Below are 27404 nucleotides of genomic sequence, written 5' to 3'. Positions count from 1 at the left end.
GGGTACAGAGGAAAGCGACGAGGATGATCTGGGGCCAAGGGACGAAGTCCTTTGAAGATAGGTTGAGGGATCTGAGGCCAAGGGACGAAGCCCTATGAAGATAGGTTGAGGGACTTGGGAATGTTCAGCCTGGAGAAAAGGAGGTTGAGAGGGGACATGATAGCCCTCTTCAAGTATTTGGAAGGTTGTCAATTTGGAGGAGGGCAGGATGCTGTTCCCATTGGATGCAGAGGAAAGGACACGCAGTAATGGGTTTAAACTACAAGTACAACGATATAGGCTAGATATCAGGAAAAAATTTTCACAGTCAGAGTAGTTCAGCAGTGGAATAGGCTGCCTAAGGAGGTGGTGAGCTCCCCCTCACTGGCAGTCTTCAAGCAAAGGTTGGATACACACATTTTTTGGATGTTTTAGGATGCTGATCCTGCGTTGAGCAGGGGGTTGGACTAGATGGCCTGTATGGCCCCTTCCAACTCTATGATTCTATGATTCAGATAGTATATTAGGTATTTCTTCTGGCGGACCTATGTTACAACCAGCTTCCGGGATCAGAGGGACTGCCCTTCAGTGGCTGATCTCCTTTCTCTGGGATTACGGACAGAGGGTAGCAATAGGAGAGAGCTCATCAATCCATCACCAGCTTGCATGTGGAATCTCTCAGTATATAAATATCATAAAATAATAAATAAAAATAAAATCAGTGTACTTTTGGTATTTTATCGGCAAAAAAGAAATCCTACAAAAGTATTTATTTTATTTCTTAGATTTTTATACTACCCTCCCATACGGTATCATGAGTACAATGAAGGTTCAGTTTTAGGAGTCTGCAGATGCCTTGTCATCTTGAACAACTGGGATAATCCTGAACTAGCTGATGCAATAGCAGCAGAGAAACAATATAGGTCTTACTGTAAGCTCTATTATGTGATCTGTCAGATTCACTACCAGTATCTCTCAAGCAAGTCTGCATGTCTCTGTGGTTTACCGCCCTTGTCATCCACTAAAATATGCTGGTATTCCTAAGGCATTCGTTCGGCAGGACCCTATGAACTGCTGTTCCCCCAGTTCTCTGGTCTTTAAAGCTCACGACAAACAACAATTCAGCAAGCAAATTCTTTCCCATTCAGGTAACTCCTTGTCTGGAAAAACTGTGCCTCTTGAATTGTTGCCGCGCGCAGGAGCGGAAGAAGAGGCGAGTAACTACTCCAAAGTTACTCTCAGGCGCTGCTCCATCCCCGGCGCCCCGTTTCCATGGTAAAACACAACGGGCCGGACGGCGAGGAAGGCATAGAACGCGGAGACGGGCCAGGGTGGACCTTTGACCTCGCGTCGGTCGGCAACGCGTTGCCGTGGAGACTGTCGCTTGGCAACGCGACGCCTGCGACCGGGCCTTCTCGCTCACCGTCTGCGGCGCCAGGCAGCGCAGCCATGGATGCCGAAACTCTGCCTTACGCGCTGGACCTCGTTGCTGGCAGCGGCCTGTGCCTCAGCCCAGAGAAGCGGGCGGCTTTGCGGACCTCACTCCTGCTGGTGCGGCGGGACTACCGCTTCGAGCAAGTCCGCCTGTGGGGACGCGTCCAGGGCATCCGCGGGGCCTACTACATCGCCGAGGGCCTGGGGCCGGACCGGGCAGGGCCCAGGAGCCGCCTCTACAGGTGCTGCCAGACCGAAGGGATGCAGCCCCGGCACCAGCAGTCTTGCCCGCCCTCTCCTGTCTGCTCCCCCCTCCCGGTAGGGCTCTTGTGCCCGACTGCAGGAGGCACACGGGCACGACGTTTCCCGGCATGAGGGGCGAGGAACCTGACCTGTTGAATTTCTGACCGTCGGAAATGTAGCCAGGAAAATGCTGACAGCCGTGTATGGAAAATTAGCAGGGGAGGAGAAAAGCAATGTAGTTCAGGCGGTCCTTGGACTGAAAGGGCATTAGAATACTTTTCTATTAGAAGAGTCTTCCAACAGATGGTCTTGGAGCTACACTCTCTGGCTAGCTCCCACTCTCACTTTAACCAGCCCTATTCCTGCATCTTTTATTCCATGTTGTGCGTGTACTATGTGCTGTCAAGTCACATTTGATTTATGGTGACCATATGAATTAATAACCTCCAAAACATCCAATCGTTAACAGGCTTGCTGTGGTCTTGCAAAGTGAAGAATATGGTTTCGCTTCTAGGGAGAATTCTGGCTTGATTTGATCTAGATTTAAAATAAAATAACAACATTAAATATTTATTAAATAGTGTACACATATAAAATTAAAAACCTTCAGTGTCTGAATAACCGACTGTACAGTTTGCAAGCATTCCTACTGGATATGGCCTTGTGAACCACATGAAACCTGATGTTATTTACAATTACACATTTTTGTACCATGAAAATATTATCACTTTTCATGTCTGCATATTGTGGAATCTGTCTTCATGTCATCTGTTCACTTTGTAGATTTTGTGAGACTTCCAGAATCTGAAGAAAGACATCTGTCTGTCACTTGCAATACATAGGCTTTGCTGTATGTCTTGTTTGTGTATTTGACAGTTTAAACTGTGTGGATTGGAGTCTTCTGCCACCTCCAGCTGTGGAAATGATTTCAGTGACAGCTGGAATAAAGGGACGTTTCCAGGGGGATCCATCATACGAATATGAAAACTATGATAAGAAAGACGAAGGTGAAAAGCCATATGAAGAGGAAACAGGAGTGAGTATTTTGGAGATTTGGTCTCCTAATTGCCTTCATGGTATTTGTCCAAAGTTGCACTTATACTTTTAAAATAGACATTTCAAAGTAATGCACCTGTGCTAGCTTTCCTTTGTCATTTCCAATTTTAATGCATTTATTGATTTACTTGCTGCATTTGTATCTTACCTTTCTTACAACAAGGTTAAGAGTGGTGTGTTTCTGAGAAATCTTCCAGCCAGTTCCCTGCAGAGCTTATTTGCCAGATGAACTGGTTGTCCCCTTCAGGCCCTTCTCTCCGGTCTTCCATTGTTCAGGATTTAGCTTGATGTAATGGAGAGTTTCATACCCTCACCATGATTTCTAAATATCTGAGTCTTCCATGAATAATTTTGATTATTATTAATTTATTTATCATATGGAGCATGTAGTGTACCCACGACATCCAGGGATTGTTTGGTAGCCAGGCAAAGGATGTTCAGAGTTGGTTTGCCATGTCCTGCCTCCATGTCATGATATCTAATGTTCCTTGAAGGAACTATTATCCAAAAAGTGGGAGGTCTCACATCCAAACACAAGGCAGGGTCAGCCCTGCTTGGCTTCTGAGATCTGATGGGGTTGGGGTTGCCCTTGGCTATTCAGGTCAGGGAATAATGATTCCAGTAACTTAATATGTACAGTTGCTTTGTTCAGCACATATATTATTGACTTCATGGTGATGATCTTGTGAAATAAAATCTGGGATCTTAGAAGCCTTGATTTAATTATTTTGGGCAAATTGCACAGAAGGGCTTTAGCATTGTACATCTAAGGGTCAAACTACACATTACATTTTTAACATGTAGTAGTAATTGTATCTGGTTTTCCTTGACCTGATGGATTTAAGAGGGTCACATGTCAGATGTAAGTGAACTTGTTTCCCAAGTGTCCAAGGCCCCAATAGAGACTGGACTTGTTTAAGCCCTGCTTCAGACTGGAACCATAGCTTGCGTGTGTGTGGAGGGGAGAAGTATGAATTTCCTTCTTCCCACCCTATGCCATGGTTCTGGGTCAAAACAAGACCTGGGCACTTTGGAAAACCAGTTCCCTTGAATTTGACATGTGATTAGCTGAGTCAAACTCATGTTAGGGGAAATTGGGTATTGTATGTTAAAAATCATAAGATATAGTTTGTTTCTTAATTGATACAGAATCAGCCAATATATAGAAATTATGTCATGGTTATGAATTCTCTTCCATAGCTAAATATGCTATTCAAGAAACTTCTGTATATGGATTTAAGGCTAGGGTATAGTCTGCACAGGGCTTTTTATTCACTCCCAGCTCAAATAAATCCCTCACACCTACACTGAGTTTGATTTCCATTTTGATTTTGAGCGCTTTAAATTTTCCCTCTGCAACATGTATGATTGATCCACAGTGACACTACCTTTCCCCTGCGACATCCAGGAGTGGATATAAGCCTCGATATTTGAAAAATTGCCATCAGTAAGCGTGTAGATTTCTCCTTTTTTGTGAATTAACGTCCTGCTCTGTGCCTCATAGCAAAGCAGTCTTCCCTGATTGGCCAGGGCATCACTTCCTGGTTCTCGGTTGCAAGACTTTCCTCCCAAGATGATGAAGAAGAAGAGTTGGTTCTTATATGCCGCTTTTCTCTACCCAAAGGAGTCTCAAAGCGGCTAACATTCACCTTCCCTTTCCTCTCCCCACAACAGACACCCTGAAGGTAGGTGAGGTTGAGAGAGCCTAGATATTACTGTTCGGTAAGCACTGCTTTATTAGTGCCATGGCGAGCCCAAGGTCACCAAGCTGGTTGCATGTGGGGGAGCGTGGAATCAAACCTGGCTCACCAGATTGGAAGTCCACACTCCTAACCACTACACCAAACTGGCTCTGCTCTTAACTTTCTTTGGAATTTGTTTTAAAATGACTGCACTCTAGAATACCACACTTCTCTCACCAGAGATTTGCCTCGTTCTGTGAGGCTGCTGCTGGTTCGGCTTAGCTTCCCACCCCCGCCACTCGTTAAGGAAAGGAAAGAAAGAGATGAGCAGCCTCAGCTTCTCCACAGGCAGTCAAAAGAAATAAAGCACACTCCTTTAATGCTGGCTGGACTTCACCTGCCCTCCCCCCTCTGAGCTTCCCCAATCAAGTGCAGAACATTTTCTGTTTCAATTCGGGGGAAAGCAAGGAGGAAGACCCAGGTTCAGATTAATCTGAATTCAGCAGGATCAACAATGGAAAAAAACAAAGTAAGTGCAGAATCAGCCTAGGTTAAAAGCTGGCCTAATAAGTGTGAGGAATGAAGCACAACACATAGCTAGGGCTTCAACCTCCAGGTGGTACTCCCACTATTCCAGTTAATCTCCAGATGACCAAGTTTTCCTCTGGAGAAAATGGCTAGTATAGACTTACTATTTGTCTTTTCTTTAACAGGCTTTGGTCAAGGAGGAGATCCGTCTTGTAATTACGGTAGATCAGATAGATAAAGCAGTGGGTATTGTTCCGCGGGGTGCATATATAAAGTCACCACTTGGACCTGTGCATGAAAATAGGAGTTTTGAAGGTAAATCCATGTTTGGGTTAGTAGAAAATACCTACTTCATTGAATGCTAAAGTAACAATTACAGTTTCTGCACAAGAGCAAACCCCCACATTGATGTTCTTCAAGAACTGAACAATGCAAACTTTTCTGGACAAATTTTTGCCTCTCCAGGAGTAGGTTTGAATTTCATGATCCCTTACCCTGTGGTTTTAAAATCTTCCTTTACAACAATCCCCCCTCCCCCCCTGGTTTGGATCTTAACTTGCAGTTTTCCAGGAAGAAATTTCTGAATTCAAATTTGGTTTCCTGTTGCACAGCCATTTAGTGTTGTCAGTGTTGCATATTTCAGTGTTGAATGTTCACCTGCCCACTACCCTCTTCACCCTCAGGTTGTCATTGTCTCCTGAACGATCTGATTATTATTTTTTAAATGTAATGTTGATTGCGTTAGGACGCAAGTAGATAGAAGACAGTTGCCCATCATTTTTAACACAATTGAAAAGGCTGTAAGGTTTTCCTTGCAAATAAACTAAGCTTTCTCTAGTCCCTCAGTGGTACTGCTAGCAAGCCATGAAAATAGACTGAAATGAAGAAAAGGAATCTACTTACAGGTGCTACCATGGGGTGGTGGTAAGGTGACAATCAGAATTGTTTCAGTTGAGGAAACTGTGGTGATCCCTATTCTATAGCATATTCTCACATTCATATTTTTGCTTGCTGTCCACATTAAGAATTGCTACTAGGTATCAATTCATGTACATTTGTGTTTGGAAGTGGAAAGGCTATTATATTGCAGACATACATGCTTAATTTGCTTACATGAATCAGAATTATCACAAGATTGACATTATTGGTCTACAGACACATTTGCTGTTGTACCCTGTCTCTGCATGAACTCAGAATAGGTCTAAATGAGTGGCCTCATACCTGGTTTCTTTTTGTTATGAATGGCTCTGACTTGGAGTTACCTTTGAACATTATCACATGACCAAGCTGTGTTTTTGGCTGTGGAGATAGACAGAAGAATGGTTCTTTTGTTTTCAGATTAAGCAAGATTGCAGCAACCGCTCAGAGATTTGTTTTGATAAACTGCCAGTTCAAAGAACTGTGGTACCAATAGAATTGTTAGTAGTTTCCCAGCATACTGCAAAGCATTCCTGGAGGTCTCTCTCTGTGTGGGTTTGTTATTAGTGCCATTAATAAAAAGGTGCTTCCTAAGGCCCTTAGTCAGTGAACTGAAGGTTAGCAGTATGTGTGTGAAAGGATATTAATTGCTAAGATTTATACTCTTCTCACAACAGGTTTGTCTTTGACTGAAGCCAAAAAGTTAAGTTCTTATTTTCATTTCACTGAGCCTGTAAACCTGAAGAACAAGACCCTTCTGGAGAAAGCTGATTTGGACCCATCCATTGACTTTCTGGATTCACTTGAACATGATATTCCTAAAGGTAGGGTGGAAGTGATACCCCAAAATGTATAATGGGAGCAGAAGTGAAATAAAGTTGCCATTCGCAGTTAAGAAGAGACATATGGCCTATATTGTTGAAGAAGAAAATGTAGCAATTTATTTATTTACTTATTTATTATATTTACATACCACCCTCCCTGGAGGCTCAGGGCAGTTTACATAATAACATAAGAACAATACATGGAACAGTCTATAACATTTGAATAACCATACAATAATAATAACTAATAGTTGTAATCATATAACAATATTTTTCTAGAGTTCAAAAAACTGAAAAAATTATCCATAGCTCTTACCTCAACCATATAAGGTAAGCCTGTATTACTTCTTTTCATGGGGCATACACAAAGTCTTGCAGAGTGAATCTTAGGACATTTCTGCACATGGTTAAAATAGCGTTATGCCAGCTGAATAGCGTAATGCTAAATACAATTGTGCCTACCAGTCTCTCCTCACCTTTTTGCTATCTTGCTCTTCTCTGCCGTCATTCCACGCTTCTACTCCTCCCCATGGAAATGGCGGAAGAGAGCAACGCGGTTTATATGCGACTCTCTTCTGCCTGTCAATCAAACCAGGCAGCCAATCCCCTTTCTCCATGTCCAGGAGGCAGTGCACTTGGCCTGGGCTCAGCATCTGATTCTGCTGCAGCCTCTGGCATGCCCCCAGGTTGTTCATTGGGAAGCTGACCAACCTGCAAAAGTTTTGCAGTAGCAAGTTGTTCAGGTGAGTTGTGTGGTATTCACTGCCAGACATGGCCAAGTCTGGAGTGAGTTGAGCAAATTGCCTTGTAGCCAGTTGTCTGGTGGTTGATGCTTGCTCTGACCCTAACATCCTACCTCAGAGGTGGACTGGGAGCCCAAAGTGGCACTGGAAAGTGCCCTCCTTCCTGCCTTTTACTGACAGAGAAGGAAAGTTTGAAGGCTGTTGACATTGTGGTTGTTGAACAGTAGCCACTAAGATTTCAGAAGGCATTCATTTCTTAAAGACTCTGCTTCTATTGTTTTGTAGGTATTAAGTGCTCAGTGTTTTTTTTTTAAGAGTTCAGTTTGGTGCTTTTCTCAAGCTTGTATGAAGCTCTGTCTTGCCCATCTGTGGTGCTAATCTTGGATTTAAGCACCCACAGATGAGATCATGTTGAGAATTAATATTATGCACTTAGGAAGCTCATGGTTAAGTTGAACTTTAAACCAGAGACATCCTGCTTGTGTTCATGACCACTGTGTCACGCTAGTTTTCAGAATACACACTATATGTTTTATCTGTGTCCTGATTTTTCAGATTTATTTTGCAATAGAAAGAATGTTGATAAACAAAAAACCCCAAAAACATATAGGGACCGTCACGTCCTTTTATACTGGGTAGCTTTGCCTATTTTTCTGTCAGCTCCTTGTTCTGTCTGAGTTCTGTATTTTGTCCAGAGTAAAAGGGGCTTGCAGCAGCCTGCTGACCAAGATAAGATTATCGGAGTAGTTTTGGCTTTTTTAAAAGCTTTTTATAGGGTTTGATGTATTTGGTATGTCCTGTTGTAGCCAATATTGCTTTTTATGTCAATGAATTTGTTAATTCTAACTTTATATCTTGGAGGAGATTGGGTTCAAACTTAATTTTTTCTGTACTGTTTCACATTATAACATTGTAGGATTGGCAGGGTAGAACTTAACAGCCTGCCTGTATGCTTGTTAGTGATTCTGAAGATTAATTGAGAATGCGAATGTGTAATGAAGATTAATTGAGTTCTGTATTTTGTCATGATTAGAAGGGGTTTAAATGAATTTTGTTACTCCAGTTGTTATTGGGAGTAAGATTTCTGCAGTGCCCACACTACAGTCTAAAAGGAACAAATCAATCACTTCAGTAGGTTTCAGCTATTCCTCCCCCTTTCCTCAGTCTTCCAAGTCAATGTGAGTGGGCCTCCCATAGGGCCCATGTACTTTTCAAAATAGCTTATTATATACTTATCATATAGCTTATACAGTACTTGGCTTCTTCTTTGTCCTCAATACTATGGTACCGAATTATGGACCACTTACCTGGGAACTGCAGCAGAAGGGCCAACAGAGACTCAAAGATCAGGGGCAGCTGCCTGAAGAACAAGGTTTGAGAATGGTGAAGGAGCACCTCAGCCTTAGTGCCAGAGAGCAGCGGTTGCACATGGAGCAGTTTGGCTTGTCACTGAATGCTATAAATTTGATACGGCTTTCCGGTAGGGTTCCTGTCAGAAAGCGCTTGGGAATTCTTGTAATAGATGACAGAATAAGGAGACTTGGAAGTGGAAAGCAGGAGAGTGAGCAAGGTTGTTTTTACAGTAAACTGGGCAGCTGCACATAGGCCTGTAGTTACTCATCCTGTTTTATATAGAATATAATAATAATAATATGACACATGCATATATTTCTTCTTATAAAATAAAGCAAGGTGGGCCAGAGTGAAAATCTAGGTACCTTAATGCAATAATGAATATCTAATTAAAAGCCAAAGATATGCCTTCAGCTATCTAAAAACAATTCACAAAATCAGCCTTAGAGCACCACAGACTTCTGTGCTAGTGCTGACTGAAACAGCCATGGGAGAGCATACACTCCCTTTTCCATTCACAAACCATTCATGGACGTGGATTCTGTTCAGGTACACGTTGGGGATCTGTGTGTGCAGGCCAGCCTGGCAAAAGATTTCCTAAGATTTCAGGTACATGAGGATTGATTGCCCTTCCTCCCTCTGGTGCTTTCCTGCCAAAATGATCACATGACCAGTTCTCTTTTTGCTTCTGTGAAGAGAGGATCTTCATTGCTGTTTCAGTTTATTCCTCACCTCATTCTTGGGACTGAGACTTGTTTCTGTCAAAAGTTTGTCATCAGTAGTCATTCTCGTGAGGAATAAACTACTTTGAAAGAAGAGAAGTTTTTGGCTTTCCACTTTGTAGCTCCAAAAGGGCCTTCTGAGGATAGTGGCAGTTGTGGCTTTTAAGTGGCACTGATAAATGCCCATTCTCTGTGCCTTATCTGCCTGGAGGATCACACCGCAGAGCTGCCTGCTTTTCCTCTTGCCAGTTTACCCTGAAGGCATGATTTGTTTAGAGCTGGATTCAAAAGTACTCTTTTCCAAAGGCTTGGCTGCCTGCCGGCCTGAATAAAAGCACCTTCCTCTTCCCTGGTGAGGTGTGGTCTGACAGAGCCTCGGATTCACTTGCTCTTTTCAAAGGCTTTACCTGCATGTTAGCCTGCATAAGGGTACAGTCCCCTCCTTCGCCATGTCATCTCCAAGGGGGGAAACCTGACAGAGCTTCAGCTTTAAAGGACTCTTGATTAAGGCTTTGGCCGGAACATGCCTGATGGAAAGAATGCCTCCCTCTTTCTGATGTCTCTTGGTTCCAGCCCGAAGCTTGGAGGTGTGGCTTGATGGGAGCCCCTTTTAAGGGCTTTGTTGTGCTTGAAAGGTAGCCTTTCCGGGTGCCCTCAGTTCCAAGGTGAAATCCTTTGAGGCATGGGTTAAGAGAACCTTGCAGTTCTCAGTGTCAGAGTATTGCGCCTTTTAATTGGGGTTGTTTGGACCTCTTCACTCCTATAGCTTTGGCAACTTGCTGAAGTGGGTGGAGTTGCCTGTCCTTGTTATGAGTTATGCTTAAGGCCTGTTGAGATCCATTTTAGCACTCACTCCATTGGGACTGCCTCAATTCCAATGTCAGAGCCAATTCCTGGTGATCTTTGTTCCGAGCTCTATTAGTAATGCCTGGTTCTAAAGACTGGCACAGTGACCAGCAGCCTCAGTCCCACCTTGCAGTTTCTCAGCACTGATGTTTAATCCTAAGGAGCTTTCAGCAGAGATGGTGTTTCATGCAAAGGCAAGGCTAGCTATTGGCATCTCCATGGGGAACTCAAAAGTTATCACTAAGTTTGGTTTTTGGAGGCAAGCCTGAGCAGTTTGCCATTCCTTTTGGTTCCACCTTTTGGAATCATCATTGATGGTGTGGGGCTCCTTGGCTGCTGTGTTTTCAATACTGATAATAATCCTGCGCCTCTAAGCCCAATCCCTTTGTAGGCATGTTTTCCCTGTTGGTTCATTCAGAGAATGGCACTGACTCTCCCAGGTTCTTTGGTGTAGTGTTTAGGAGTACGGATCTTCTTCTTCATCTTCTTCTTCATCTTCTTCTTCATCTTCTTCTTCATCTTCTTCTTCATCATCTTCATCATCATCTTCTTCTTCTTCTGAGAGAGCTCTTATTTTAACTGGGTTCATACTGTTTCTGGTGTCATTCTTATGTGAAACCATATATAGTTAAAGCTGGTATGATATAGTGGTTAAAGCTGTGTGCTAGGAGGCCCTGGGTTCAAATGCCATTCTGTCTGAAAACTTGCTTGTGATCTTGGGCCCATCACATTCTTACGAACTGACCTGCCTTGTAGGGTTCTAATGAGGATAGAATAGAAACATGTAAAATGTTATAAGACCTTTTGTTGCTTGTTTCTGATGCCAAATATTTGTGTATTCCTTACATTCCTTGAATGTGACTTTTCTTGAGTTTTGATCTGCTGGGGACCCAACACTATTTTGTATTGGTGTCTCAGGCTTCAAGAAGGACTGGTCAGCATCCTTACAACCCAACCTTGTGGGTTGGTTGAGGCAATCATATTTTGTCTTCAGTGATGCTTTATGTGTCATGGATGTCTCCAGAAGAGTGCTGTTCTTCTTTGCCACATGCTGTGTGACACTTGTGGAGAACTCCCTGCTTCTTTATCAGGCAGTTAACTGTCATATATCAGACATTTTCTCATCCTTTGAGAGCTTCACCCCACCTTTAGCTGTCAGCGATCCTACTAATCTTTCAGTATGGGACTGCACAGAAGCCACAACAATGAAAACAGGGTTGCACTTACCTGTCATTGTTGTACATTGAGTGGACCCTCCCTCCTACCCTGCTGTGAGGTCTCTGGAACCTTAGTTTCTGGCAGGAGCATGGAGAGGACTGAGGGAGTGGCACCCCTCCTCCTAGGTGTAAACTGCACGGAGCTTTTATTCCAATCCCAGGTCGATTCAGTCCCTGCCGTCTACACAGAACGCGATTTCCGTTTTGATTTTGGACAATTTTAATTTTCCTTCTGCAGCAAGAAGGATTGATCCAGAGTGACCCTACCTTTATTGTGCAATATCTTGAGTGCTTTTAATGCTCAATATTTTTCAAATCTGGATTGAGAAAGCAGGCTGTTTTGAACCTCCATGGTAGAGACACCCTGATTGGCCAAAGATGGCCATGTGACAAGCTTGCCTTAAAGGAGAAGCCCCTAATTTCTCTAAACTTTCAATGGGGAGGGGGGAAGAGGAAGACCCGAGTTCAAATCGATCTGAATTCAACCGGATTGACAATGAAATAAAGTACCGTATTTGCTGGCGTATAAGATGACTGGGCCTATAAGACGACCCCCCAACATTTCCACTCAAAATATAGAGTTTGTTACATTACATTACAGTACTATGGGCCACTATTTGCAGCTATGTCTATCCCAACTGAAGTGCACCTGGCATATAGGACGACCCCCCACTTGGAGACATGTTTTTCAGGGGGAAAAAGTAGGGCCATTCTGCACGAGGATCTATGTGGCAAATTGGTTGCGGGACGAAAAAACGCCATTTTAAATTGTGGAATTCGTCGTTATGCATACCTGGCTTTGTAGTGGAATCCAGTTGCGTTTCTATCGTTTCCCCCAGGTTTCTGGTCTCGGCAAAAATCGCTAGCCAGGAAGCGATATTGCCAAGCTCGTCCCGCCCCTGGCCGTCAAGCAGCCAATGGGCGGCAGTTATCATGATCCCAAAAAGCCCCTTTCCCTTTAAGGAAGTTTAAAAAAAACACACACACATACGTTGCAACGAATCTGCGTTGATTCGTTGCAACGGAGAGACCCATCTAGGTAGTAGGTGGTGTTTGAGCTGCAGTTTCATTGCTGCCACGCTCCCCCCAAGTGAAAAAAAAAATTAACCCCCCCGGCACGGGCGCGATTTTCGGCCAAAAATACAGTGAAAAATAAAGGGAAAATAAACCAGCAAACGGGGCTGTGTGTTGTTTCGTGCTTGGTGACTTAAAACAGCTCTACAGCCAGGGAAGCCTCGTTGGGTAAACGAAGGCTCGCCAGTGCGTTGATCTCCGCTCGCTCGGAGAAAAAAAAATGGCGATCGCTTTGCCGGAAGATCAGAGGAGAGACCTAGGGGAAGGGACTTTGCAGAAACCACAACAATGGTAACACACAGAACTTTCCCGCTAGTGTTGCAGATTGGTTGCAAGAGTGTAGCGCTTTCCAGAGGGTGAATCCACTTTTTGGGATTTCCCTGAAAGCGCTACAACGAAGCGCTTTTTGCAGATCGGTTTCAGGAGTGTTGCAGATTGTCAACGACGTTGTGCATAACAGCAAAACAGTAGCGATTTCAATTTGTAACCATTGTGCTATTTTGGACGAGTGCGGAATGGCCCGTAGTCTTATACGCCAGCAAATACTGTAAGTGCAGACTCTGCCCTAGTCTGGCAGGAAAGTGCCAGAAAGAGGAATGCCTCTCTTAATCCTAAACTTTGAAATATTTCAATACTCACAAACTTCCTTTATTTGTATCTCTTTGTAAGCACTAATTATGTACTATACAAATGCTCTTGTCGACACATTGATATATGTACACCAGAGTTAATCTCAGGACATGACTCCTACTTATTTATAGTTCTATTGAATTATGGATGATGCTTGCATTTGTTATCAAATAACAACCCCCAACATTGCATATTTGTGGATAATTCCGTTGCATACAACATATGTACAGAACACGATGACTATATGGGTATTGAAACAGTGGAATAGCAGTGTGCTTCTACAAAATGTTGCAGAATGTAACATGCAACATGACCCTTTAACTTGTTCTTGCTCTTGTAACTGATTTTGTCATATTTCCTTTGGGTCTCATATTGGTGCATTATACTTCTGAGATTTGTCTGGATGGAAATGTTCGTATACTGAATGTCCTTTTCAGAATTGTAGTTTATCGTGGTGGTGTTTCCCTTCTTCCTGAATACACTTACAAAACCTTTCCCTGGAGCTTTCATGGATGCTGCAAAGCCTCGGGTGCTGGGACGATTTAGATGTGAACCTGCTTTATCTCTAAGCATTAGCACAGCTAATTAATTCCCTTTCAGAGTTTCCTTCTGACGTGATTAATCCCCTATCAGCCACTGTCTCCAGCCGAATAAGGAGCCTGTGTCTGCTGAGGTATTTACAACCACTAGCTAGCCAGCAGACTTCGTGGCAGCCTGTTATCGGGGTGGGATGGAGGTGGCTTTAAGACAAATGGTTGCCTGTCTCCCCAGTGGCCTTACAAAACCTAACAAAGTGCTGTGCTTTGCCGGCCACCTACCTTCATTCTCCCCCACTAACGTTTCACAGATGTGACCTGAGCCTTCCCCTTTCATAGCTTAACACTAAGCAGCACCTCCTCAGCCTTGTGAAAGCTGTGAGCAAGAGCACTTTACTTCTCTGCCTGCCAAGAGCCACATGGGGACAAGACCTTTCAATCTGCTTTACTGAAATCCAGACTAAAAGGCCTATAATGGATGAAGGGGGAAGTAATGGTGTTGGAGAGAAAATGATGCTGTAAAGAAAGGGGGATGGGATAGACTCTGGTGGTGCTTGTCTTGTTGGAGGGTTTAATGAAGAAGGGAGACCTTGAGAGTTTGCTGGTTCGAAAAGAAATTGTGAGTCCCCTGGAGTTATTCAATCAGCTAGAAAAATCCAATAATCACACTCTGACATGAAGGTCAAGTAGATCTTCATAATCTTTGGAGGACTCAGCCAGTTTGTGTGGGTAAATTGAACTGGTCAGGCAACCAAGTTATAAGGTAATTGGATTGTCTTTGCCTTATATTCGGAGGTTAATGGAGTGGTTTTCAAAGTAGGGGTCATGACTCTTTGGATCGTGGGACCAAGAGGGAGGAGGAAGTTCAGGGTGAGTGTGAGAAGATGCTTGATAGCAGACGTGGGTTTGCGCTACATATTATGTAAAATGACCCTGAAGTACAGCCTGCTGGCTCAGCAACACAACTATTTTCAGTGTTAACTGATGTGAGATTCCTGTATTGCATGTTGGAGAAAAGTAACATGGAATTAATTTACAAGCGAGTCCCCAAAAGTAAACAACATTTTGAAGTAAGTTCTGAAAAATACAGCAAGCTGGAAATGGGTCCCATTTCAAAAAGCCTGAGAATCATTTGTTTAGTACATCAACTATGTTTTCCAGTAGGGGACACTGTGGTGTCAGCATTCAGAGAAAGAAGGCAGAAAGAGCAAACTGGGATGAAGTAATGAGAGAAAGCTATGGACTCTTTACAGAAGTGAGGACAGAAAAACTACACTGTGTGTGGTATATACTGACCTCTTGAACTGTGGATGCGAAGAGGAGACTGTCAGTCCTGCTCGTATTCACACAACTTCCAGGAAGGCTTGCTGGCCTTTTCAGTAATTTTCCTAAAACCATCGCATTCTGTGTCCAGAGAAGGTTCTCTTGCAATTTTTCGTATCAGAGGTCGCAACTGGAGTCTGTAGGTTCCTGTTTCAATCATAGGGTGTTCCTCAAGGTGTGCCTTTTCTTATGGAACAGAGTAACATGATCCAAACCAGGTAGTTTTATTGCTTTTAATTTTCTGACCACCCACAAGATGCCCATTTTTCTAGCACAATGCCTATAAAGTGTCTTGAGCTTTGTTTCTGTATGTAATAAATCAGGGTATTCATTGTATTTTGGGGTCAAACCTGACAGTTCTTCCAGAGTCCTGTTTATCCAGAACCCTTGGTTGTTCATCCTGAAGGAGGTTGCTTATCATTTCTGACTAGTGGCGGAATGTACCCATTGTTAGCCAAGAGAAAATGTGGGCAGAATCATTGTCACATATTCCAGGAAGTTTATTTAAAGGCTTTAGAAATGCTGAAAAAGGATAAAAATATTTTCTCACTCGATATGTAAGTTCAGGGTTTCTTTTTCAGGTTCCTTAAAGGCCTTTTAATTGATTCCAAATTAAATATTATTTGTAATTTATTATTTCACTGCAAAGGCCCACTATGGTATACATTTTATTCTAGGGAATGATGAAACATAATGTGACCAGAAAACCAGAATGCAATACATCCTGACCTTGTTAGGAACCATTTGTCTCTAGTAGTAGTTGACTATATGTAAGGTTGCTAAGTTGTCTATAGGCTAGCTTCTATATATAACAAAGAAGAATATATGAATATGTGGCTTGGCAGCAGACATGAGCTTTATGGATGAATCATTTGCAAATTGAACTTAAAAACATGATGGTAACATATTCTCGAAAGATCTAAGATCATCATATGGTTTTTAAGCCATGTTCTTCCTTTGAATTTGAGATTTATAATATCACAGCTCCTGGTTACCCCAGCTGCCTAGGGACATTAGGTAGTGAAAGGAAGTTGCTGGCACTCCTCAATATGAATGGGATAATTTTTAGAAAGTGATTTCTCTTAGGTAGTACTGATATTTGCAAAGCATTTTTATAATTATGATTGATTCTCCAGAATTGCCAGTATTCACTGTAACTCTTTTCCATTTCAGTTAGTATGGATAAAATGTACTTGTTGTCTGTTGTTCCTTGTTTAACCTTATGGAGAGTGTTTCTGATCCTTCACAAGCTATGTAAATGTTGAATGGTCACCCATTGTCATCAACACAGCATAGTCCCATAATGTATGTCGCATTCTGTGATCAATATATTAGTAATATGTATTTACTTCATTTCTACCCAAAATGGCTTACATTGATCTCTAGTCCTCCATTTTATCCTTACAACAACCCTGTGAAGTAGTGAGTGACTGGCCCAAGGCCACCTGGCAAACTTCTATGGCAGAGTAGGGATTTGAACCTGGATCTCACAGATCCTAGGCTGACAGTCCAGCTACTGCACCCCATTGGCTCAAACATATTTGTAAGCTGAGAGCTGTGTTAATGCCTTGCTATTGAGAGGCATAATTAGCTGCTATGACCTTTACTGCAATGGTGTATGTAAAGCGCTGTCAAGTTGTAGCTGGTTAATTGTGACCTTGTCAAGTTTTCAAGGCCAGAAATGGACAGAGGTGGTTTGTCATTGCCTGCCTCCTCATAACAATCCCGGACTTCCTTCCTCATCCAAGTATTAACCAGGTCCAATCCTGCTTAGCTCCCAAGATCTGAAAAGATTGGGCTAGCCTGGTCATCCAGATAATGGTTTTTGCTGAACTGTAGTACCTGTAGTAACACATTCTGCCAATATGCTAGAAACTGGAGATGGGTTAATACTTGTGGAACTATAATCCAAATGAGTCAAAATGTTGGACAAATATAGAATTTGCATCAAATTTCATTTCTACCATGGGCTCAGTGCCTAGCCTTATTTTCAATCCGAATTTACAAAATATGAAAAAATTAACCCAGTTATTGTGAGTGGTCTTTTTATCCTAGCTGGCAGTTAGTAGAGCAGGTTATCCAATAGAGCAGGTTAGCCAATACGTTGCTTTAGGTGCCACTGGATTGTTTATAATATGTTTCCACTCTTGGCGATTGGTGGCAGTAGTTTTGGCCATGTGGATAGTCAATTGCTGGTCTCTAAGGTATCCTCGATCTTTTTAAGCCATGTTTTCTTTGGCGACAGTCATTGGATCTTCCATTTAATTGATTGTTCTCGCCAGAGGAGTTTATGAGTCTGCTGGTGGTCATTCTGCAGACATGGCCAAACCATTGTGGTCTGCGCTTTTGGATTCATTCTTTGAGCCAAAGTATTTAAATTCTTTGACTTACTCGCTTCATTGAGGTACATATTTGTTGGTGATTGTGAGTATAAATATGATGAGAATAGAATATCAAGTTTCAACTGACTCATAGCAACGCCGACCATGGGGCATTCCAAGGAAGAAATGATTAGAGGTGGTTTGCCACTGTCTTCCTCTGCATAAGATTTCCTGTCTTTCTTGAAGGTCTCCCATCCAAGTAATTACAATCAACCCTGATTAGCATCTCAGTTCCAACATACTCAGGCTAAGCTTGGCTATTTAGGCTGCTATGATCTGAAGGTGATGATATCTATCTATCCAAAATAATTGAAAGAAGTGAATCATTAATAACTTAAAGGTGCCGAAAGAAGAAATCTCATTTGAGTAGCTCTAGAATTTCTGGAAGAATATGTTACAAACTTTTCCCTTCATGAATCTGGTAAAGTGGCACAAACACTTCAGCTACCATAAACCTGTTTGTCTTTAAGGTGTGAACATGACTCTGCTTTTTAGGGGGAAGGGGGACCAGCCATAGCACCATTCTACCCTCTTTTTTTAGATTACAAATGGTGATGGAAAATAAGAGGTTGGGGTCAAGTTTATGTACATAGTACAAACTGGATAAACTATAATGGAATTCTCATTAAAAACCCACCCACTTTGATCTAGAGCATCTCTTTCTTTTGTTCCATGTGCTGTATACATTGGATTATAAATGATCAAAGCAATAATTGCCCTTGTGTGGCTTTACTTCCCCCCCCCTTGAGGTTTTTCTGGACTGGGGCCAATTAAGGTGCTTCTACCCCAGCACTCTTGTCACATTTCATTTCACTTGTATATCCGGAATTAATCATTGCATATTTCCGAAACACATGTACTTCCTCCTACAGAATGGCTACCCCCCCATGAAAGCTGAAGTTGTGTGATTACAACCCCAACATTTGACAGTGTGCTGAAATAAGGAGGGGGTGGCCTTTAAGACCAATGAGGCTTTATTCAGGGTATGAGCTTTTGTGTGCAAGCATACTTTCACAGATAGTTTGGAAGTGTGTTTACACAAAATCTCATGCCTTGAATAAAACTTAGTTGGCCTTAAGTGCCACTGAACTTAAATTTTGTTCTGCTGCTTCAGACCAACACAGCTACCTACCTGAATCTAAGTTATGGTGTGTGCGTGCACATGTGCATGTCTGTGAAATGATGGCCAGGATGAGAAAGAATATGAGGCTTAGATCCATAGTAGCTGCACAAAAGCCTGTGCATGTAGGTAAAGTGCTGTTAAGTTGTACCCAATTTAGGGTGGCCCCCCCCTAGGGTTTTCTCTCTAGTATTCCCACCCCCACCCCCATGTAAACTGATTGGAGAATTCTCTTTCCTCAAATGACCACTGTGTTTTGTCTAGATAACATAGCTCTACTATTTTTTGAACAATTAAATTACCTTGTTTAGGAGATGAGGTAAGGTGCCACAGGGTTTGTTATGATTGTTTTTTCAGTAGCTCTGGTGAAATGAACAATAAGGTTTCAAAACTAAAAGAAAATAACAAAGGAACTCTTCACTCTTTTTATCAGTGTCACCCCCTTAAAATAATGGGTTAAGTTTATTACTCTCAGATGAGCTCAAAAACTAATAGAACACCAACAGTTAAGTTAGGTCTGCAGACACGCTGCTTCTAGAATAAATTTGATGTTTATGCTTTAGTTGAATATTTCCAGGTGGGAACTTCACTACCAGAGTATATGAACTGCAAGACTTAGCAGGGAAAAATATGCTGTGCCGTATTAGCTGTGCAGCTTCAACCCCCCCCCCCCCCGATTAATGCAGTGATCCACTGCACCCACTGGCTGAGAGGATAAATTGCACCCAAAGGGCCCACCTGGTACCCATTTGCTTATTCAAGCAAGCATCTCTTCACCAAAGTATATACCCTGTCCTGGCTTTCTTCTGCTCACTGAAGTAAGAAGTGCTTTGAAAGGACCCAAGAGGCTTCACCTTTGCGGTTGCAGGGAGCACCCATTCAGAAACAAATGCCTCCATCAAAAGAGGATGCTAGGCTTGCAGCCTCCCAACCTTCTGTCATTAGACCCAGTACCCCAAGCCAACAATTCTGGGATTGTTCCTTTTGGTAGGTGTTTTGTGGTGGCTCCCAGTCTGCTTTCTCAAAACTCCAGAAGTGTCCAGTTTCAAATGTAGCAGTACTGTAGTGACTACTGTGTAATCTTTCTACAATTTTAATAAGTGATGTGTAATATCTAGCATCTATACGTACAGGATCCTGTATATCTCATTGTTCAGAAAAATTTTCAGACACAATATACGAACACTCACTTTGTTGTTAATTTAGCTGCTAGATCTCCTTAAAATGTATTTGGATGTCAAGAATGTGGATGCTGTAGATTGCTGTCTTTCTGCTGGATATGAAACAGAATGCTAAGAGTTTGGGATGTTTGTATTTTACAGGTGATCTGATGTACAATAAAATGAAATCACTTGGTAAGATCCACTACTACTTTCAAATACTTCTGTTGTCTTGAGCACAAATAGTTGGCAAGTATGTACTTTTTCAAGTACAACACCCTTACACATATTGCAAAGGATCATGGAGATAGCCATGTTGTTTTTGGAAGCTTTAAATGTGCAAGGGAAAATAGGAGTAGTTAAAAATCTCTGTGGAACTGCAGATGTGGATGCTTTGGCATTTGACTCCTGTTGCAGTTGCCATGGTAGGACAATGAGGAGCAAAAAAAGAACACTGCCACAGCTGTGCTTGATATAATTCCATTACTACTAATCTAGTAGTATAAATGCCATTTTTAAATTACCCTGTAGTAGCCTTTTGGACTTTGCAGGTTTTACCAAGTAGCAAGTTACTAGAGCTTTCCCCTCAAATAAGCATTTAAATACATCAAAACAGCAGTGTTGTGGAAGAGTGAATGTGAAATGGATCAGCTGTGTTATTTCAAGACCCTCTCATTTTATAATTAGTCGTTCAGCAACTCGGCAGCCTACATGTAGGGCAAAGTTTAGCCCAGATAGAGATTTGGGATATGGGGGTAACATGTGGATTCTGATGGCATACTGGAGAGAAAGCAGAAGCTGAGATAGATTGACATTTAAAATATAGCACAGGGGACCTGACGACTGTGGTAGACCATCAAAGAGCGGGTGGTTGGTTGAACAGCGAAGTGTTCCAAGAGCTGTGTTTGAGAAATTGTTAGGTCCTCCTCAGAATTCCCACCCGTATTTGGCAGGATGGAGATCGCAGCCTGTTCCAGAGGGGAATGGGAAGCTCCAGATCTTCATCCAAAGGATATTTTTCCCAGGCTTTTTCCTCCCACACAACATCTCTTTTCCCTTCTGGAGTCCTGACAAGCAATTTTTTCTCCAGTCCACACAGCAGCTGGCTTAGCTAGCTCTGGCGGGTGCAGCTTAAAAAGCAAATTATCTTCTTTGAAAAATGAAAAATAACAGTGCAAACCTTCTCCCATGAATGTGTTGTATGCATGATCCCTGTTAGTGAAAGTTTGCCTCATCAGTGAAGTACTGTGTTTCTCAATACCCTGGAACCAACACCTCAGATAAGGCTTTGTGCTTGGTGCAGTTTAACCAACTTTGCCCAAAAAACAAACTAATGCTGGTAACACAGGCAGGGAATGGTTATCCAGAAATAATGGTTAAAATCAAGGAAAATAAGAACCTGTTGTTAAAAATATTGTTAGTCCATTTGCTTCAGTCAATGAGTGAAATTAAGCTGAATCAGGAGCTTTGGTGAATTCATTTTGAAGATTACATTATGAAGCATTAATTAACAACTTTTTCATACCTTAGCAGCATGATTCTGCACAATTATTTATTAAATTTCAATACCGCCCTCCTAGCAAGCCAGGCTCAGGATGGTATAAAGCAATATGAAACTGTCTTCTCTGTAATAATTACCATTAAAACATTCCTTTGACACCTTTTGAGAACTTTAAAGTATTTAAGAAATTCATCATGAAATCTCCAAACTTTGCTGAAACTGGAGTCTGTTTTTCAGTTAAGGAAGAATCTGAGACCCTTGATTGATAAATAGCATGTATTGCTAAAACTGCAAACAGAGACCCTTATTTCTGTTCTTTGCTTGTGCTTTAAGAAGACAGTTTTCTTTCCAGATAGCTCATCAGTAATTCCTGTTTTCTTAGGACTTCAGGCTTTGACCTGTTTTACTGTAATACATTATTAGATGCTGTTCTAAAGGACTACCTTAAAAAGCAGGTGGGGTTTCTGTTGGCTACCTTTTGTAGCCAACCACAGGCGAACATTTTAATGTGAGCAAACTTTTTGAAAAATCCTGCAGAAGATCTTGCTTTGATCTCTGAAATGTAAGAGTCTTAGCTGAGCAAATTCCTCAGGGAAGAAACACAGAATGTATTTTGTGATAGAAAATGTGCCCCACATCTTCCATAAAATCTTCTTTAGCCTCCTTAGACAAAACACTGTTGATGGCTAATACAATGGTAAAGTATGGAGAGAATGGCTGTCTTGGGGTATGTGATGCCTCAAGTCAGTTCCTTAAAGTTTAAAAGAGGAGAAGCAGAACATTATGGAAGCTCCGAAATTTGATTGACAAGGAATGTAATGTACTGTTAAGCTGTCCTTTCTTTGAAAGATAACAACTGCATTGTGCACCAGCTGCAATTCTGAACGGCCTTTAATTGCAGTCCCCATGAGGATATCCAGAGAGTGTTGTGGAAATCTATCTAGAAAAATACAGATAATTGGCTGGAATTTAGTTGGAGAGGACACAGGAACTTGGCTTCAGAACATGACCAGACTCACTGGTCAATGGTCCCTTTTAAGTATCTTAGATTCTAAGTAACCACACACATAACCCATCTATATTGTAGCACATTTCCTTGGAGGCTAGCAACTCCAAGAAACATCTCTAAATTGACTGTGATGCTTCTGTACTGTCCTATTGGAATAGAAGGAAGCATTTTTATGTGACTCTGTCCTATCCTTGTAAGAATTTCCATGCAAGAATGTGGTGTTCTCGTAATAGTGTCATATTACTGAAACAATTTTAACATTCATGCTTTGTTCACTCAGCATGTTCAGGCTATCCACTCAAGAAGAAAAATACTGAGCCGTCCATTGCCTCTGCAGTCTGAAAAATCATTAATGCTCTCAGAACTTGCTCAGCTGCACTGAAGTGTAATTAGCATTGAAACCAATCCTTTATTGCTCAGTGCACACTACCACTCAAAGGTGGAGCTAAGTTCTACTCCTAGGACAATCAGTTCTGTAAACTACTTTGGGCGTTTATCTCAGTTCTTTTTCTAAGGATGTCTGCTGGACAACTTCTGTTCCTGAGAATATATGCAGATAACCAGTGAGTATGTACCATTATTGCCTTGGCTTATGGAAAATAACCCCTCTAGACTTAATTAAAAATACATGATATCAAGCTCACTCTGAGCCTTGTTTTGGAGAGGAAGTAGTAGTATTCCTCCTCTACATTTAAATGGCTCTTCCACATGCTCAGCTTACTCCTGGTTTTCTTGGGAGTCAATCCACAAGCATTTGGAATCAGTCTGGAAACAGTTCTTCTGCATGTCTGCTCTCCCTCAGCATTTTCACAGTTTTGGAGATGATTGTTTTCTTCTGTACACACGTTAAATAATCAGCATTTTTGAGGGAGGATGCAGTTATCATTGGTGACATCACAGTACCCTCCATTTCTTTTTCTGCGCATGCTTCTATTGATATCATGGCTGCGCTTTTTCCAAAATGGCACAAAAATATTGCTGTGTTCATGTACTGCTGTAATGGTAGGTCAAACAAGGAACAATTTGCAGTAAGAATACAACAACAAAAGAACTATCCCACGGCTTGTGACAACTGAAATATTTTAAAGAATAAGTGTTTCCCAAAAAATACAAATATTGTTCTCTTTATTTGTAAAGGCCAAACCAAAATGGTGTCTAATTGTATGCTCTCTAAGGATTTTCATTCAATGAATAATTCCTTATTATTCAATAGTTCAAAATACAATTAATAGCATACTCTGGCCCTTGCCTCTCACAGGGATGGAGATATTTGTCAAAATGACGATTTGTTGAATGAAAATCATTAGAGAGCATACAATTATCATGTAAAGAGAGGACTTTACCACTGGTAAAAAGTAATAATTAAAAACGGAACACATCTATACATTGTTTTGGTTTGGTCCTTAGAAATAAAATAGTTTAAAATATTGTTTAAATATTTAAATTGTCACAAGTTGAGGGATAGGTTTTTTATTTCATCGTTGTAATGTTAGGTCAGTCAGGTTCTCTAAATTTTTAGCTTTCATTTTTTGAAAACTAAGTCTATAGTCCCTTCCTCTGCGGGGATATTTGCAAGGAAAAGTGTTAGACATTTTAAAAAGAGAAAGCTGGGAATTCAGAGAACCTGTTTGACCTATTATAACAACAATATGTCATTGATACTTCAGTGCAATTAAAAATAAAACCATCTTCAGGATTGGGGAAGGAGACGGAGTGGTTGACAAAGATGCTTAGGGTGTGTGAGTGGACAGGACAAAGCAAACCAGCAGAAGTGAAAACTAAAGGCACAAAAGGATCTCCTTCTTGAGTGAAAGCTCAAGGCACAAAAATGTGCCCAGAAATCAGGATAAACTGAAGCAGCGTGGCATCAGATGGAGAAGAACATTAAGAAGCCCCAAAATAGGAGTTTTCACTGCTGTCCTTCTGGAATTCCTCTAGCTAAACTAATTCTATATCATCACACTTTGATTTAGGCATCTTTATGCATAGCTATTACCCTCCGTTATTCATGGGGAGGGAGGAATCTACAGAAGACTAGAATTATAGCATTAGAAAGAGTCCCACTAGTTCATCTTGATAATGAACAAAAGAAGTCAATGCTGGACATTGACAGGGAATACATGGATCTGAAACTCTTCTTGGGCTAGGAATTACACTGGGTTATTTCTCAATGCAGCTTGGTTATGAATGGGTCTATATGTGTGAGAAAGAACCCTATTCTGAGCTTCTTGGTGGAATATATGAGGAAGGAACAGCTGGCTATTTCCAGTCTACTTGTGGAACTATCAAAAACTAACATGTCTTGAAAAACTAACATGCCTTCAGCCTCAAGGCTTGATGGCAGGAAGCACTTATCCCATCACAATTTGAGAGTATTAATATTATGTGTTAGTAATTTTATCATTCTTAGTATCTCCCTGATTGAGAAACCAACTTTGTATTACTGGAAAAAGCAGCAGCCAGATCAGGGCCCTGGCGGAGCTAAAACATTTCCACAGGGCCTGCAAAAGGGAGCTCTTCCACCAGGCATTTGGTTGAGAGCAGGCATAACCAACAACACCTGCAGGGCCCCTGCCCCCTCCCAGAGAAGTCCATCAATGTGTTCTGCTCCTGGACCTGTTTGCACTGTTCCCACTGTTACAATTATCAGTTAGTAGTAGTAATGTTATGGTTATTTATATGTTATGGATTATTTCTTGGATTGTTTATATGTTATATATAAACCACTCTGAGCTTCTGGGAATGGTGGTGTGTGTATATGTATGTCCTTGTGGCGGGCATCCTGGTAATGGCGGTGTGGGGGGAAGGCGGCGGACGTGGGGGGGTGGGCAGGTCGGGCGGCGCTTTGTGCCTCCTGACTTGTCAGGCCAGGGCCAAGGCGCCAATCCCCGGCCAGACAAGCGGGGATTGGGCCCTCTGCTTGTCAGTCCTGGGGAAGGGGCCAATGGGCACCCTTCCCCATCACAGACAGGGCCCACCCCAAAATAAATAAATAAATGTATGGGGGCAATACAATGGTTCTTCTGCCTGATGCGCTTGAGCTAAAAAATAAAATAGCAATGGATACTAGCAGCTGTTCAGTTCTGGATTTAAATTTCAGTGGGCATGATCAGCTGTGATTTTATATTAGTCTTACAGCAGAACACTTGCCTTTTAGTCAGATCTGGTAAAAATCCAGCATCTTATTGTTGTGCAGGGTCCTGGAGCATCCAAGTGGAGAGAGGAGGCAGAATAGTGGTACTGAGAAGCCTGCTGTGGCCTGGACTCACATTCTACCATGTTCCCTATACTAAGCAACATGGCTACATCTACTTTGGCACTGGAGAAAAGAACCTAGACCTGCCCTTCATGTTGTGAAGATTCCATTCAGCTGCAAATCGAGGAAAGAAAATTATGTACTTTGTACTTGAAAATTTGGAAGGAAAACTTTATATTCTAAAATGTTTTGTTTTAGTAAATAAATGCAAAATCATTCTATTTGTCAATGCAGCCCTACCGTACAATAGTCTTTAAAATAACTCTGGACTGGTACCATGTGCATATTATCCTGGGGTGATCATACACTTTCACTTAGATGTCTAAGCTAAGAGCCCGAACAGAAGCAGCTTAATAATTGAAACCATTCCCCCCAGTAGACTCTTTTAAAGCAGAGTTTAGATAGCCACTTGACAGAAATGCTGATACTGTTAACTTAGGCAGACTGTAAGTGGGTAGACAGAAGGAACTGTGTCTGAGCTTGGCTCTTGTGACCCTTTCTTGCATGCCCAGGGAAATTCTAATCACCACTTTGGGGTCAGATGGCAAATTCCCTCCAGACCAGACTGACCAAGGTTTGTTTTTTTGGTGGGGAGGGGAGGGCATCATCTAGACATGGAATTGGGGTCACTATGGGTGGGCAGGTAGTTGCCCACTATGGGTGGGCAGAATTTCCTGCATTCTGCAGGGGGTTGGACTAGATGACCCTGGAGGTCCCTTAGAATTCTATAATTCTTTGCTGATACCCTATTGTTCAAGAAGCCATCCATGAGAACCTGGGAACCTCCAGGTTATGATACAGCAAGAATATTTCTTCTGCCTGCTGAGCTTAGTGCCCAGAACAGTTCCTTGGAGGACATTAGCTTTAATATTTTACTAGTTCAGCAATAGCAGCAGACCTTGTAGTTTGCTGACAGAAATGTCTTCACTGGTAAATTCTCTGGTCACAGATATGTTCAACTATTGCTGCTGGTTAAACGTTATTGCCTATTAAGACAAAAGGGATCAAACCTGAGGAATTAAGTGCAATGAAATGGCACCTTATGAGACAGCCACTGTCACACCCCTTCTTTCATCAAAGGCTTGTGCTATGCAAGCCTTTCTATAGCCAACCAAACTGAATACTGCTTAACCTGCCCAGTAAACCAATCAAGTTCTCAATCAGCTGGATGACCCCATCTTCTGTTCTATTAGCATCTACATGTCAGATTAAAAAAAAATTAACCATTCTGTGAAGGCCTAATCCTGATGGGCCTACAGTATGGTGACCTGAGACACTCTTGGTCTCCCCCCCCCCCCCCCCCCCGCTGGCTCTGTCAGCATTTGAAATGGTGCAGGAAGGTGATAAGAGTACCTCAGCTCTGTGTTGTGTGGCCAATGAGGACTGGGCTTTTATGGCATTTTGTAATCTCTTTAAAATGACAGCATCATGGTCAGTCCTTTGGATCCTGTTATATCTAATTTGTACCTATAGAAGTAAGTAAGGCAAGGGAAAAACTTTGTTCCTGCTATTGGCAGAACAGGGCTTGAATTATAGGTATTAACCGATTTTAGATTATTTTACCCCAGGATTTATCCCTCCACAATGACTTTTGACAACTCACACTTCAGGATAAGGCAATATGTGAATTCCCTTCTGTCACAATCTCTGTAAATTCCTAGTCTAGTACCAAATACCAGCATCAAAAAACAAGCGGACTCTAATATCCGCAGTTCTGTTTGCAAAAATCTAAAAGCCTCTGAAATGGAGAGGCTTAATAGCTTAATAATGGCTTCCTTCTATTTCCTTCCACTTTGCCCATATAAAATCCTACTTGTGCCCTGGCTCATAATGTCCAGCAACTCCAGCACAGTAAAATGTTCTGTCAGT

At 41.9% G+C, this 27404-nt stretch overlaps 1 protein-coding gene across 1 annotated transcript; it reads left to right on the top strand.

Moving 5' to 3' along the window:
- The first annotated feature begins 1225 nt into the window (after positions 1–1225).
- On the top strand, positions 1226–27400 carry RSPH9 (radial spoke head component 9). The gene is made up of 5 exons (XM_077342690.1): positions 1226–1655; positions 2533–2692; positions 5108–5237; positions 6518–6664; positions 25476–27400. The coding sequence occupies exons 1-5, from the start codon at positions 1252–1254 to the stop codon at positions 25634–25636; spliced, it is 1002 nt and encodes a 333-aa protein (XP_077198805.1). The 5' UTR covers positions 1226–1251; the 3' UTR covers positions 25637–27400.
- The last annotated feature ends 4 nt before the right edge of the window (positions 27401–27404 follow it).

The sequence above is a fragment of the Paroedura picta genome, chromosome 1 (assembly GCF_049243985.1).
Source record: "Paroedura picta isolate Pp20150507F chromosome 1, Ppicta_v3.0, whole genome shotgun sequence".
In the NCBI taxonomy this organism is placed as follows: domain Eukaryota; kingdom Metazoa; phylum Chordata; class Lepidosauria; order Squamata; family Gekkonidae; genus Paroedura; species Paroedura picta.
Note: the sequence above shows the minus strand (reverse complement) of the source record. Positions and strands in the feature narration are given on the sequence as shown.